The following is a 15,720-nucleotide window of genomic DNA, read 5'->3' on the forward strand; positions in this document are numbered from 1 at the left end:
TTTTCTTCCTCTTGTTTCATATGTTTTTCCTTCTTTTTTTCTTCATTTCTTCCTTAAAATCTTTGCCAATCGTCGAGAAGTTCTTTTTTTGTAATTAACTTTCCAAAACAATCAAAGCGTTTGCGATGGGAAGGAAGAGGGTATTTTAATGATTCCGGTTGTTTGCGAAGAACCGGACCGAACGTATTATGAAAGACTCCGCCTTGTCAAAGAAGCTTTTTAAATGACATAAAGAGTGAAAGCGGAGTGAATTGCTTGAGGAAGCACGTCGACAAGTGCTTTTCTCGAAAAAGACGATGAAGTTGATGATGGAACATTTAATGATGAAGGAAGAGAAGTTTTGAGAGTTGCAAATACTCCTCTATCGAGTGGCTGAGACAAATGAGTATTGTGGGAGATAAATGTTATTACGTCTATGTTATTTTCTGAGAAAGTTTTCCAAATTGTAGGATCACCGCATGAAGGATGAGAGTCGATGAAAAGAAGACATTTCTCTGTTTCTAGTGACATGCGCTTTTTTCTTTCAACGATGGAAGGGAGAAGAACTGTTTCTGCATATTTCTTGAAGTTTTGCTTGTCCATCCAGCCACTTTTGTTAGGCCAGATGTCCAGAGTTGGAGAGAGAAGAGGCTTCAGTTCGTCCGGTATTTTAACGCTTGGCCAGAGAATGATGCATGGCAATGAATAACCATCTGCAGCCACGGCAGCAACAAGTGTTGCATTGTCCATTCTCTGCGCTTCCTTGCAGAACCCAGCGCTTTGTTAACATGGATGGATAACTTCAATATTGGAAGAAGAAGGGATACGCAATGATGACTCATCAACGTTAAATATTAATGAAGGTGTGTAATGATTTTTTTCATGTAATTCTGTAATCATGTTATGCCAAGGCTTCATCACACTCTTGCAGGAAACAGCCAGCAGATTTATGTCTAAACTTTTTGGTTTGCTCTTCGTCAACTCAGGATGCCGCTTCAAAAACCCGTACGCCGCAGCATTTGAAACCTTGATATGTGGCTCGTTTTCGTCTTTTGTGTCTTTTAATACATTTTCCATCTAAAGAAAAAATGTTATTTAAACAATAAAAAACTTGAGCAAACCAATTCTCTTGTTTTCTTCATTGTAAAACTGCTCCCACAAATTGAATCAATTTTAATCACATCAAGAACTGTTTTTTCCTGCTCTTTGCTGATCACCTGAGGTCTCCCTTGTTTTCCAACTTCCATTTTAACTCGCAACGCCCGAACTGCATTTTTAATGCTGCTGCCACTGAATTGCTTTGAATTGTTGGCGTCTGTGATCCTGACGAAGCGATCATACGCAATATGTGCCATTCGTTCTAGTTTATTCTTATTTTTTCAATTCCGAAAGGATAGCATCATGTGTTGGAGTCTTTCAAGCCCTTCATATCTTTTAACTTTAACAAGTGGGTGATTCTTTTTGAAAAGTCACAAATGTTTAATTTTCAATAAAATCTAAAATTTCATATAATGCTCAAATTTATGTTTGCAAATATCAAACTTCACATTAAGTGAAATCTATATCTTGATAATGCTATTTCATATATTCAAGGAAAGTTTCGTGAATGTTAATAATAATTTGAGTAAAAAATATGAAATTTTTGATATATTTGAAAATTAAACATTTGTGACTTTTCAAAAAGAATCACCCAAGTATTTTCATCATTTATTTTAAGGTTTTGATCGAATTTGACTTTTATTAAAAAAAATTTTGATGACTATTTTTGGAATCATAACTTTTTTCGGTGTGTTGTTTTTTCCAAGGTTGTTTGCCATTGGGAAAAGACTTTGTATTCAGTTTGAGAATTATATGACAACTGTTTTAAAAACAAATGATTTTACCGAATAAAAGATGAAAATGTTTTTTATCAGCCTTTTCTCTTTTCACTGTTCATTTGTTAATATTCAAGAGAAATTTTTGAACCAAAAAAATATTGCAAAAAAAACATGTTTTCAAAAATAATCACCCATTTGAATTTCAAAAAAATATTTTTGAAAAAAAAATTTTTTTGAATGAACAAAGTGGCTTTTCACCCCTTGAAACCAACCAATTTCTTGTGGAAGCTTGATGGAAGGTTTTTAACCCCATTTCTCCCCACCCACCCATGAGAAATAGGCTTCATTTCAAAACACATTTAAATATTCAATATCGATTCCTTTAATTCAAATAATCAAGTTAAAGTTTCAAAAAGATGAACATAAAATATTTGTTGAAAAAAAACAGTCAGAGAAAAAAAAATGTGGGTTGAATCCCAAATCAATTTGTTGGTGTTGAATTCTGTTTAATAATTTTGCTCAATTTTTTAAATATAAAATTGTTTGCCATAAGGGTATTTTTTTATGAAAAGTCACCACAGATCAGAAATCTGACCCATGGATGTTAATTATAAAGCACTCCGTTTCCATTATACTAATGAAATTTTGCAACTTTCACAATAATGTTTGTTGGAACAATTCAAACCTCAAAACAAGAAAAAGTATTCAGAAACAAAATATTATATATCCAACAATTTGATCAAAAATAAAAATTTCTGTTTTTGAATATGAAAAGGTTTTATTTGATTGGACTAATTTGCAATTGTTAACTAATGAAATGTTCATGGTTTGTTTAGATTCTTTTTCATGAAAAATTTGAGATTCGTTGATTAATCATATTCTTATTTGAATTTAATTTTTCATTGCACAGAATGTGCCTGGAATTTTAATAATTGCATTAATTACCCCCACAAGTTTGATAAAGATGTGAAACATACATATCAAAAGGTTTGCATTCAGCTTTTATATGAATGCTATAATTCATAATAGATAAAAAATTATTAATTTTTCAAGCTATACAAACTCGCAGCATATAACAGAGAGCCTTAAATGAAAGAGATAGCAATGCGGGGCTGCACTTCAGACTCATTTGTGGGAAAAGAAGATCTGTTATTTAAGGTTATGAAATACCTGAGCAAGACGATATTTGTATCTTCTGTAGTAAAAAACCACGAAGATAGCAAGCAACGTGGAGAGTTCAGCATGCCTTGCGTATAATTGAATGTTGGAGTGAATCACATTATTCCGTCACATTATTCTCAGCTGTTAATATCAGAGCAAACAGTCAACAATGGAGAATGTTGTATTCGGGATGTGAGCATTCACTCACTAGAATCTCAGTCATCTGCTTTGGTGCATCTGAACTCAACAACAACCAACGATGGAAGTATTATCACAACTCAGAAAAAGAAAGGATCGAAAGTGTGAAATTCAACCTTGATCAATCATTTTCGAATTCAGGCAATTCAATTATTCATGAAGCAAATGGCCAACTTTCTCTTTCATTTGTTGACTTCTCTTCTGCTGGAGGGTCAAACATCATTCAAATTGTTGCCATTGACTAGACTTTGCTGAGCATTGGATATGGAATTCTTCATATCGACAACTGCTCAATGACAATGCTTTCATTCAACAAGCCTTCATTTCTGTTCAATGGAGATGAGGTCTCAATCACAAATGTGAAACTGGAACAAATTGAAGAAATGGCAAATGTGTTTGAGATTGGCAGTTGTGGAATAATGTCCATTAATGGAGTATCTGCGGATGGAGTGAAGCTGTCAGATGGTTGCATCATTGCAATTCGCAGTTCATCTTTAGGAACAATTTCTGTTGGTAACTCATCATTCGACAACTGCTCAAGGAATTCTGAAGAAGCTTCTTCATTTTGTGTCTCCTCCTTCTTCAACGCCTTCTTCACCTTCTTATTTATTATTATTTTCGCAGAAATAAGCAAAAAGAAGACAAAACATTCTCAATATTGACTATATATTTGTTTCTATCAAAAAATTCTTTGAAAAAAAATGAATGTCAAAAGAAACAAGTGATGGAAGGAGAATGAGGTTAATAGATGAAACAAAATTATGTTTTGAAGAAAAATTGAGAAAATAAAAATTGTTGAATAAAGAACAGAAGAGAAAGAGGAGAAAGAGGAGTTGGAGGAAGAATAAGAATAAGGAGAAGAATAACACGATAAGAAGGATGTCAATTCCAATGAAGAACATGGCAAGGCCTCGCTATTAACTCCCTCCGCCATTCCACCGTCTTTGGAAACTGCGCCAATCACTACCCATTATCCAAAGGAAGATCAAAGAAGATCGCTTTTTTTTGAATCGTTCCTCCACAGCTTCAGCCGCACCATCTGGAACGACGCCTTCAGCCATTCTTTCTTCTCCGCCTCCGACTGTATAATCTCCACTGGTAGCTTCAGCCCAATTCATTCCCCCGCCACCATCGATTCTGTATTAAGCTCCAGCTTTAAGTTGTTCAGCGCATCTCGTTGTCTTCACAATCTCATTATTCAAAGACTACAGATGAGGATTTCGCAGATCAGCTTCATCACAAACATCCTGAAGCTGCTTCTGCTCGGAAGTTGTTCAGCAGAAACCACAGAAACGCAAACGCTTCAGCCTCCCTTTTCTCCTGTTGTATCCCGTCAAACAACCAAACGACATTTTAATCTCTTCTCTCACACACCTTCTAACGCAATTCAGTTGTCAGGAAAACTCCAATTCACCTTAAGTTTTCATTTTCCACACAAATTCACCAAATAGCTACATCCCTGCAAAGACCTTCCGGAACAGCTCTTCCCCAAACATCCTCGCCAACTGCACCACCTCTTTCTTCAATTTCTCCTCGAACTTCTTCCCCAGTCATATTTGAATAAAGTCCACATGGACCTGCCTTTGAAGCACCACACTTTCCCACCAAGCGCCGTAATAGCTCAAATCTACCAATATCTAATCTCTATATATTCACTGGATCTTCGACAGAGTCCACGCCAGCTTCTGTTTAAGTCCTGTCTTCAGCCGCATCAGCGACCGCTCCATCGGCACAGACGACCACCGCATGGGTGACATCCGAAGCACATGCGCCGTTTCGTACGCAACCTACCACTGCATCTCAGACACTGCGCTCATCAACCGCTCCATCGCTGTCGACCCCGCCAGAAAAGGTCCCTCTTCAACCACTTTCTCTTCTGCTCCTCCTTCCCTTCACCTGCCCAACCAGCCGCTCCACATTCTCTTCATACGGCGCCTTCATTTTCTTCTGCTCCCACTTCTTTTGCGCAAGCGCAGTCTGCTGCTTCTCAATCACCTCCTTGAACAGCGCCTTCTGCTCGCGTATCATCTTCTCATGCGCTTTCGACTGCTCCATCAGCATCTTCATTTTCCTTCTCCATTGTGTTCATCTTCTGTTGCACAATTACATCTGCTCTTCCGCCCTGACTGCCTCCCCCACTTCCATATGTCCCAGCGCTGTTCTTTTCTGATTCCTCGCTGATCGAAGATCTCGTTCACTCACTTCCACCACCTCCTCCACCACTTCCTCCACCACCTCCGTTTGCTTCTCCCACAACACTCACCCCGCTCCCCACTTTCACAACAACCCACTTCCCATTGAGATCTGGTCCAAGCATCGCAGCGCTGCCATCACCGATGTTCGCTGAAAGATTTTACTGGCACTTTTCACACAGCCCCAACGGCAGAATCAACAAAGCCAAAGATGGAACCATCTCATTTCAAACAGAGAAAACAACGAAGAAGGCGTGGCAAGCTGCACCCTTGCCCCTTCTCCTGACCCTGACCCTGCTCCCTCGCTGTCTACACTCACCAACTCATCCTGATATTTTCAGAGCTTCTTCTCCTCAATCTCCACATCAATCAGTTCCACCTTCTCCTTCACCATTTCCAACTATTCCTGAGTCCCTTTCAACTTCTCATTGAACTTTTCGTTCAGCCCCAAAAACTTCCTCTGATTCATTCTGATGATCTTGTCCTTCTCCTGCTGCATCTCTGCAAAGTCCACTCACTTAATTTGAAATCTGCTCATCATACTAGTTCTTATGCAGGTTCATGTTAAACTCCGAATGCCTTTTCTCCACCTCATACTTTCCCTCTTTCTTCCTCTATTTCTTTGCTCCTCCAATACAACCAGTGCAATCGCTGCTTGCGAAAGGATCACATCCTCCATTCTCCGCCCCGCAGCATCCAACGCCTTTTCCATAATCTCTTCCTTTCTTCGCGCACTGTGGGCACGCGTTATATCGCTTCCTTACCCAGCTTCACCACCACACGCCTCCACTGCGGCAATCGCCATTTTTGCGGCGACGGGTTAAACAGATCGTAGATCGACGAGAAAGCATTCACATCCGCATCCGAAAAGATCTGTTTGCTCCCCAACTTTGTGCACACCGCGTTGCGAACGATGGAAGCGGAGCCACCAGCGTAACCGAAAGCATCGCCGAAAGCGCCACATCGTATGCACATACGACACCTCCATTCAGCACCGCCAGTCGAGTCACAACATATCCACGCAGCTCCCGCGGCGACAGCAGCAGCTGCAGCTTCAGTGGCATGTGCCGCCCATACACCCAAGCCGCATCTGGCACCACAATCCGCAGTCGCCTCTCGATGTCATCCACAGCTGCTGCAGACGCGTTTGATGCTGCGACAAATATCTCAGAAAGGCTAATCGAAGGGACTGATGATGAAGAAGATGAAAAATATGAAGATTCCAAAAGAAGAGACGATTGATGAGATATCCTTTCTGCAAGATTTCTTTTAAGATAATCCTTCGAATCAAACAGAAGCACCATCAAAAGCGAAAACACGATATCAATATTAAGATCAGAAAGGTCGACCAATTAAAAATGGTTTCCTAAATCTGCGAAAGCGCAAATAAAACAGTAGTTTTTCAGGTTAAATGTTGAAATGTGAAGAGGTTTTGAAGGTAATGAAGGAATTATTGTTTGACTCCAACACCACATGAATCAAATGACAGTAAAAATGAAAAGATCAATCACCGAAACAGAGAATGTTGTGATTGTTGCTTTCCACCCATTCTAATGATAATGGAAAAATAAACTTTCATTTTATCTCATTTCACATTTCTTTGCTTCCTTATTTGAGAACAAAAAATTGTGCGAAATATTTTGATAGATCAAATCCCACTAATTATTCATTTTGGAACCTTTTCATTATTTCCAAACTTTTTGAATTTTCTGTGATAAATAAAAGCACAAATAATATTTCAAGAGTGGATTTTTTATTTTTCATCGTATTTTGAAAAAATAAAATTTTTGATCTTTTTTGATCTTTTGATCAAAATTTTTTGTTTTTGATTTTTTTATTGAAATACGAAATACTGGACTTAAAGAAGTTAACGGAGGAGTTAAAATGCAATAATCTTCCACATATATGAAATTGGCTGATTAATTCTAAAGAAAATGTCATATGTACGGGTTTTTTCCCTTGTGCGGGTTTTTTCCCTCACCATAAACAAAAGAACACAAAAAAGAGAAAAGGCTAAAAAAGCATAATCATGATTTTTATTTCTGTTTTTGCATTTGTTTTTTAAACAGTTGTTGTAAAATTCTTAAATAGAATACAAAATCTCTTCCCAACGACAAATGAAAATGAAAAATTGACACCCAAAAAAAAGTTATGATTTCAAAAATAATCACCCACATAGATCAAAAAAGGGTAATTAAATTTTGGGACAAGTTAAATTTAATTTGTTCAAAGCATGTTTGAGTGCTTTCTATTCCAATTTCAATTATTAATTTGTTCATTTCGATAATTGTTGAAAATAATTATCAAGAAAAATTTTATGTTCATTTTTATGTTTAGAGGGAAAAAATAATTTGATCCATTCAACAAAAAAGTTTCTGCACAAAAGAAAGACAGAATAACATTTTGAAACTGTTAACAACAATGTAACAATCATTCACACAATTTTTAATTATCGGTCATTTATTATGCAATCACCTTCACTTTCATCAGATGCTCTTTTATCAGCATCCAAACATTTTTCCACTATCTTTCTTTGTCGAATATGATGTTATGTTTACTGCTAAATGTTTTAAAAAACAGTCTCTGTAGTGCACATGAAAAGTTTTTGTTGCTGAACAGAAGGATAATCGTTTAGCCGTGCTTCGCTGAAGAAGAAAGAAGAAAATTTTGTTCAGAAGAATGAGAAAAGCATACAAAGAAGAAGGAGGCATTCTCTTTTTGCAGCTTTCCATAGGAGCAGTTATGTCTCAAAATCAAAAACAAAGAATAAGAAGCAGGCTTGATTGTTCACGAAGAGGCACAAGTGCTGATTCGCATCAAATGAAATTGTTTTTTGGGGCAATCTGGAATGCCTCACTGAAAAAAATTTGACATCCACAAGAATGATAACAACAGTGCTGATCAAGTCAAACATATAATCAACTTCATCAATCTGAAATGGTTCATTCTCCCAACGAAAATTGAAAATGTGAGCTAGCACTTTTTTCAAAAATTCTTCCGTATGATTTGGCTGATTATCTCCTCAATAGCACAAAAATTATCGACAATGTATTTCTTTTCATAAACTTTTCAAGATAATTGTCATGAAAGCTACCACATGCATCCTCATCAATTTCTTCTAAGTTTGCAAAATGAAATAATGTTGCAAGAAACGCATATCTTTTTAGGATTTGAAGCTCTCCTCTTTTCTCCATTCTCTTCTTCTTCTCCCTTCTCTTCCTCTTCTTCTTTTTCTACAACATCTTCTTCTTTTTCTACAACATCTTCTTCTTTTTCTACAACATCTTCTTCTTTTTCTTCTTTTTCTTCTTCTTCTTCGAACTCATCATCATTATCTTCTTCTTTATTTCTTTTTCTTCTTCCTCCTCCTCCTCCTATTTCTTTCATTGTCATTCATTTTCTTCTTCCATTGTTCCTTCTATGCAACAAATGTCTCTCTTTAACTGCTTTTGATTTAGGTATCTTTTCTCTTCTTGCACCATTGATACTGTCCCCCGTTGACAAACGCTGAATCCCCCATCTCATTGCATTAGCAACTACGCTCTGCAGAAGCATACTCACATTTACAAAATGTCAATGCTTCAATGATCACAGCAACATGACAAGAAGATGAAGAAACACAATGATATATCTATAGACTTGTCAATACACGAGCACCATAGTGAACTCAATAAGCACCAGAAAATAGGTTCGCTTGAAAGCAAAATCTGAAGAATTCTCTATTTTTAAAAACAATTTCTAATAGAAGCCACAACACAAGATAAACACAAACCAACATCATAACAATCAGAAATGAATAAATTTAAATGTCTTCAGAGAAATTGCCCACTCTCAGTGTTCGTCTGAGAAAACATGGCCGTCTTGTCTAACGTTTGCAAATACCTCAGCGCACACAATATGAAGCAACAAAGTTCCCACAAATCAACTCTTCATCAATGCCACGCAAATGGAGTATTGCAAAAAAATCTCTGGCTGTCTGCGCTTGAAGAGGCTGATCAAAAATATTCTGTATTTTTCTGTTGTTGCCTGTAGCGTCGAAGAAATTAAGCACATGTGCTTTGATTCAAAAGAAAACATTCTCTCACTTCCTTCTCTTCTGTTTTGAGAGATCGTCACTGATTGGCAAGTCACGATCACTGATCAAGGAAAAAGATGATTCCGAATAATCATCTGGGAGCTGGACTTGCGACCGAACCGAGCGCAGCGGCGCTTCCTGGTGGCTCAACAAGCGGGTTTCCAACATTTTTCTGACCCTTTTCCGCCTCCCAACCTTCTTCTTTCTCAACCTTGCAACCTTTATCTTCTTCAACTTCGCAAGAAGAAAAACAAGAAGAATATACACCTCTGGAAGATTCATATTTGGATATATTCGGAAGACCACCGGAATTATCCTTATATGATCTGCCTTTGCCGGATCTAATGATTAACGAATTAATTTTCACATTAAAGACTGAGGATTTATCACCCTTTCTATCTTGAGCGTCTCCGCCTTTTGCAAAGAATGCAAGACCTTTCAAAGATGCATTAGACCAAGCAGGCGAAAGATGCGAAACGTTTTTATACCCAGTTATGAAATTACTATTATTTGCTCATTCAAAGACTTTAAAGGATAATGCAGTTTATGAAACAATAGCTCAAGCTTGTTAACTTTTTGCTCAAGCCCTGAAGGAAGCCAGAAACGCTCGTATTCAAGCGAGATTCGGTTTTTCCGAGGAAGCGAAAATTAAGGAAGATTCTGTATCAACGCTTCAAACCAAAAGACAAAGGGATCTGTTTGAAGAATCCAGGAAAACAATGGAGACAACAATCAAAAGATGGGCACAAATATCTTTTAATTCATAAGCCTTTGGAAAAAGTTATTATGGAAAAGACAGAACCAGTCAGAGAGATCAGCATTCACTGTTTTTTCGTTCGGGTCCTCGGTCGCATGAATAGAGAATATCAGCAAGCACGAACAATAGAAGCCATTCGCAGCAGCGAACCAGGGGAGCGAGAACAAATTAAGCCAGTTGTATTCAACAGTTGGAGGAAGAACGGCATTTTTATTGAAAATGCTCGGAGAAGGAAAGGCGGAGAAAGGCTGATAAAGAGATGTGTTATTCCAATTTGGAAAAGCAAAAAAGCCAGGAAGAGACTAATCAATGCAAAGAATGTAGCTCATTGTCCACAACAGTCACAGGAAGCAACGATTGCGATGGAAAAGCAAATACAGGAGCAGCTCGAGACGAATAAAATACAAAAGATTCCAAAAAGAAAAGTGAAATGCTTAAACTCAGTGTTTGTCATCAGGAAAAAACAAGGTGGATGGAGGCAAATTATCGATTGCAGAAAGCGAAACTATGCTACAAAGTCTTTTCATTTCAAATAAACGGATTACAGGCCAGTGGAACGAATTATAGCAAGAGGAGATTATGCGATAACCATCGATCACAGCCAGACCTATTGCTTGGAAAAGGTGGACAACATTTTCAAGCCTTATCTTTTTTTCTAATTCAACAAGATTTACCACTGTTTCAACGGAATACGATTTGGATGCAAAGATTCTTTAAGAATCTTCACAAAAATCATGAGGAAAGTGATAACATTCATTCTTCAGAAATAGTACGAAAGAGCAATCTCCGACCTAGACGATATTATCCTTCTTCACCAAGATCAATGAAAGCTCAAATGCATAACTGTGAAAGTCGTCTCTCTCCTCAAATGCCTTGGTTTGCTTGTGAACGAAGAAAAGAGTCACCTGATACCATCGCAAAGCCTAACCTATTTAGAATTCGATTGGGACATAGGCCATTTTCATGTTGCGTTGGAAAGGAAAAGAATGTATCATTAAACAAGGGAATGTCTCAAAATGAGGAAGATGTCCCTCAAAACACAAGAAGTTAGAGTGAGAGACCTGGCAGCCTTCATTGGAAAACTGAACCCCACAATGTTTGTGTTTCGGGAAGCTTCTCTTTTTCATTCAACTCTGTATCGAACTCTGAACAACATGGTTTCGAGAACAGGATGGAAAGAATGGATGAATATCAACCATTCTGTCCTCCCAAATCAAACCAAATGGGGGAAAATATGTCACTTCAAGTTATTTCATTGAAAAATTATGCACTTTTTATAGTCTTTTTTTTATCAAAAAATACTTTCTATTTTTTTTCCTTATTGTGATATTAGTTGTGATACAAAACATTATGTTATTATTTCATTGATGTTTGTTCACAATTATAAAAAATCCAATTTATTTTGAAATCTGAGAGAGTTAACAAAAGTTATGAGTGAAACCATTATTTTGTCCTTTGTGCAAAAAATGCTTGGAAGTTCATGTTTTCCCCCAAATGGATAACGAAATAAAAGGCCAACACTACCCGATAGCTTTATCCTCTGTTCGTTCAAGAAGCAATCCTCACAACAAACACATCCAGAAGAACAGCTAAAGCCCATTAAAGAACAAGAAACAAAGAATTCGATTTCCATTATATCCTCCCACGTTGGCAACGTAACCAAAGCTCCAAAAATCGAGAAATGTGGGTGATTCTTCAATCGCAAATCCATCTCACTCCCACACTGTCATCCAACCACATCAGCAAACTTCTTTTTTGATCGCACAACTCAACATCAGTTTTCAACTTATTCATAAGGTGTGAAGTGACAAACCTTCGAAGGCTTTTAACGAAGATATGGAGGCTTTCGAAAGCTATGAAAGTTCAAGTGAAGGCTCAGCACATTCCGGGAAATAAAAACGGCAGAGCCGACTCCCTTTCAAGATTAGAATGGGGAGAAGACTATCAAATTAGACAAGAAGCCTTTCGAAAACTGTTGAAGAAAATTCAAGTGAAAATAACTCTGGATGCGTTTGCCACAGCGTAGAACAAGAAAGCTTATCGATGGTGCGGTCCCAGAAGCCATAAAAACGAAGATGGCCTTCAACAGCCTTGACGTGGAGAAACCGATCTCGCTCGCCCACCTATTCCACTCATTCTTCCCACAATCAGGAAAACGATTCTTGAACAAGCTCGAGTTCTTCTCCTTCTTCCCGATTGGATGGGCTAAATATGGGAAACGCTGTTGAGAGAAACGAATCGTATCGAATGGATATCGAAGAACCGAGCGATCTTCTAATTCCAAGACCGCTGATGAAGAAGATGGATGCTTGTCTTCCACCAGGGAAACTACGTGCAATCTTGATAAATCCTTTGCTTCTAACGGAGAAGTTTGGTTCAATGCCATCCTGCAGACAAAAGGATTTTCCATCGATATGGTCAATCTGTGCGAATCCAGCTTTTCGCCATCAACATAGAATGGATATTTACTAAGTTTCGCTCGTTTCGGAGAAGAGTGGGCTGTATGCAACTATGGTCCACCTCCAAGTGATTGGTTTGACTGGGTAATAAAATGTGCGGATGTCTTTCTTTGACTTCACGATAAGGGACAAAAATGGTCTTCGCTATGTAAAACACGTTCAGCAATTTCTCTGGCGTCTCAACTTTTATTTTAAAACAGAAAACATATTATCCACTAATGAAGATTCTTTTCCGATATTTCCAAAGACTTGAAAGAAGAAATAAGAAAAACAAGCCTCCCATTTGGAATCCAAGAGTTCTTTTGGACAATATAGCAACCTGAGGTGAAATTAAAGATCTGGATAATGACACACTCACAAAGAAAACAATCTGCCTATGGATACTCTTTTCTGCGTGCCGCTTCACTGAACTCGAAAGAATAAGCCTTGCACATTCAACAATAAAAGAGGACTCAATTGCCCTTGATACCTCGTTGAAGACCAGAACTGAAAGAACAGATATCATCATCCCATTCCAACAAAAAACACCATTAATTTGCTATGCATCAGCTGTGAAGGAATTGTTGTTTAGAGTGGAAAGGATACAAACAAATTCTGATCACTTTTTTGTGAACGAAATAACAAAAAAGACCCTGTTTTCAAGAGCCCTGATAAAACTTGCATCTGAAATCATTCTCAAGTCAGGTATTCCTGAATGTTTCGGAACTTATTCACTAAAGTTCGCTTCAATATCTGCCTAAACGATGTCTGGAATGCCCATAGCACAAGTTGCCAAGTTTGCGAGGCTGTCTCCGAGAAGCGTTACGATAACGAACTACTATTGTCAATCAGGTGTTTCTTCCTCTTGTGCAATAGCGATTGCAGTTCAATCAACCGAAAGCAATGTTCAAAGGGAAATGCAAAGTGACTCAGCTGATCCACATTTAGTAAACTTGAGAAGCTCAGAAGAAAATTGTGCAAGCAGAGATTACGATGATGATTCAACCACAGCTGAGAACGAACAGGAGGAAGTGGATAGAAGCAGAGATTCAGGATCATCACAAATGACAAAGCGCTCGCGAATAGTGAAGATAAAAAGGAAAAACACCAGATATCACAACAATCAGGGAAAAGCTGTTTTAAATTCAAAAACGTGTTGTCTTAAGCCAAGTCGAATCGAGGAACCAGAAGACAACAGCATCGAAGAACCTAAAGAGAAGAACCAGAGTGAAAGAAAGATCGAACAAGAAGTCACACAAGAAAAATACGTTCAATTCATAATGAGAACCAGATTACAAGCTTAGCAAGAGTTCTTAGAAAAAATGTTAAAAAACGGAGATCTTAAAGTCTATATAATATTTTTGATGCTTCACATGCTCCTAATTTGGTGTTAATTTCAAACCAGTGGAGAAGGAAGTGAGAGAATGATTTCTTTTGAATCAAAGCATATGTGCTTTGATACAAAAAGAAAATGTGACTCTCACTTCCTTTTCTTCTTCCCGCCTCGTATTATTCCCACCCCTATGCGAATAATATTGTATTTTCCACTCATTTTCCTATCTCTTCAGGCGCGTTTGTAATTTGTGCAATGTAACTCACTTTATTTTTCATTATATCTTAACATCACCCGAAAAGAATTAAATTGTAATTTTCATTTCAGATCAGTTGGGTGATTTGCCTATAAGTGACTATCTTTCAAAACAAAAGAGAAGGAAGTGAGAGTCACATTTTCTTTTTTAAGCAAATTACGAATGAAAATCTCCTTGCTCACTCAAAAAAGCTGTCCTTTCGAAGAATGAAAACCAAAAGCGTTTGGCCTGAATGTCGTTCGACTGCAAGCAAATATTCGACAATTGGATGTCTCGTAGTTGGCGTTTCTCCGCTCTTTCGAAGCAAAAGCGGAAGCAGAAATAAAAATTCTTCGCTTTCCATGCCTGCCTGGCACAGTTCGAGAAACAGGAAAACCTTATAAAAAAAACCGATATTTTAAGGTTCTCCTTTTTTTCATTGAATTCTGGTCTTCTTTTTTATGTGCAAAATATCCTTCCCTCGATATCGCCTGCCACTTTCCTTGCCAAAAAACTGTTCCACTGCCTTATGCTCCCAAATTCTATATGGGTGATTTTTTTTGATATCATAAAAAATTCCGACGTTTGATCATACAATTTTTTCATTAAGGGTTGTGTTGAAAATAAAATTCGAATTTGAAATAAAATGAAAATATTGTTTAACATAATATTATTATTACTTATTAGTTGATTTTAATTTGTTTCTAATCGTTTTTATTTAAAATTTGTGAAAGAATTTGAAAATATATCTTAAAAATATCGAATATTCAATAAACAGAACAAAAACAAAAGTTTGCTGGTTTGAAAAACATGATAACAATAATCACAATACATAATGAATCAATGTCTTAAGCAACAAACTGTTAAATAATGTTATTGAAAAAGAATAAAATAAGAAAAGTTGAAATCGATAAAGTATAAATGAAAATAATCAATTTTCAAGAGTTTTATCATCTGATTCATCATCTATCCTTCCAGAAGTCATTTCTCCAACATATCCTTCAATTTCTTGATCTTCAGAAATTTGGAAAATTTGTGTTTTGTGTGTTGTATTAATCTTTCTCGATTTTAAATAGATTGTTTTCCTTCAGAAATTATCAGTTCTAATTTCCTTCTCAATCCATCTATCATTCGCACTTTCCATATGAATCTGCTGCCTCAATTCGATGGTCGGACTGCATTATGAGATATCCCACTTTCATTCATTTTCTTTCATTTCCACCTCCTGCCCTGAAATAAATTCAAAATCAATAAATAGATAAATATTCACAAAAAGAAAAACAAATAAATACCAAACTGCTCTTCGATTGCATTTTGACATCACACTCATCTTTGATGACATCATCATTTGAAAAACTCTCATCGAAGCTTCAACTTCTGAATGACTGAATTCATTATGAAATTTATCTCGACAAAATTTATAGTTTATCTTATAGGATGGTCTTCTCAGCCCACCTGCAGAACTGTTAATGCCCAGCCAAACTTACAAGTTTTTGTTATGATCAACCCCTTAAAAAATGTTTTCAAACACTTAA

The 15,720-nt window shown here is 37.1% G+C and overlaps 4 protein-coding genes across 4 annotated transcripts; 1 reads left to right on the forward strand and 3 right to left on the reverse strand.

Annotated features, from left to right (window-relative positions):
* Positions 1–219: 219 nt before the first annotated feature.
* On the reverse strand, positions 220–1,226 carry MONOS_4404 (uncharacterized protein; the record flags this gene model as incomplete). The annotated part of the gene is made up of 3 exons (XM_067874474.1): positions 220–757; positions 989–1,056; positions 1,101–1,226. 3 exons carry the CDS (start codon positions 1,224–1,226, stop codon positions 220–222), a joined length of 732 nt encoding a protein of 243 aa, XP_067722827.1.
* A 3,369-nt stretch (positions 1,227–4,595) lies between these two features.
* Positions 4,596–5,222, reverse strand: MONOS_4403 (uncharacterized protein; the record flags this gene model as incomplete). Its single annotated transcript, XM_067874473.1, has 2 exons — positions 4,596–4,799; positions 5,061–5,222. The coding sequence occupies 2 exons, from the start codon at positions 5,220–5,222 to the stop codon at positions 4,596–4,598; spliced, it is 366 nt and encodes a 121-aa protein (XP_067722828.1).
* A 976-nt stretch (positions 5,223–6,198) lies between these two features.
* On the reverse strand, positions 6,199–6,651 carry MONOS_4402 (uncharacterized protein; the record flags this gene model as incomplete). Its single annotated transcript, XM_067874472.1, has 1 exon — positions 6,199–6,651. One exon carries the CDS (start codon positions 6,649–6,651, stop codon positions 6,199–6,201), a length of 453 nt encoding a protein of 150 aa, XP_067722829.1.
* A 6,730-nt stretch (positions 6,652–13,381) lies between these two features.
* Positions 13,382–13,921, forward strand: MONOS_4401 (uncharacterized protein; the record flags this gene model as incomplete). Its single annotated transcript, XM_067874471.1, has 1 exon — positions 13,382–13,921. One exon carries the CDS (start codon positions 13,382–13,384, stop codon positions 13,919–13,921), a length of 540 nt encoding a protein of 179 aa, XP_067722830.1.
* Positions 13,922–15,720: the final 1,799 nt, after the last annotated feature.

This window comes from Monocercomonoides exilis (assembly GCF_001643675.1).
Source record: "Monocercomonoides exilis strain PA203 chromosome Unknown scaffold40-978991, whole genome shotgun sequence".
Lineage (NCBI taxonomy): Eukaryota > Preaxostyla > Oxymonadida > Polymastigidae > Monocercomonoides > Monocercomonoides exilis.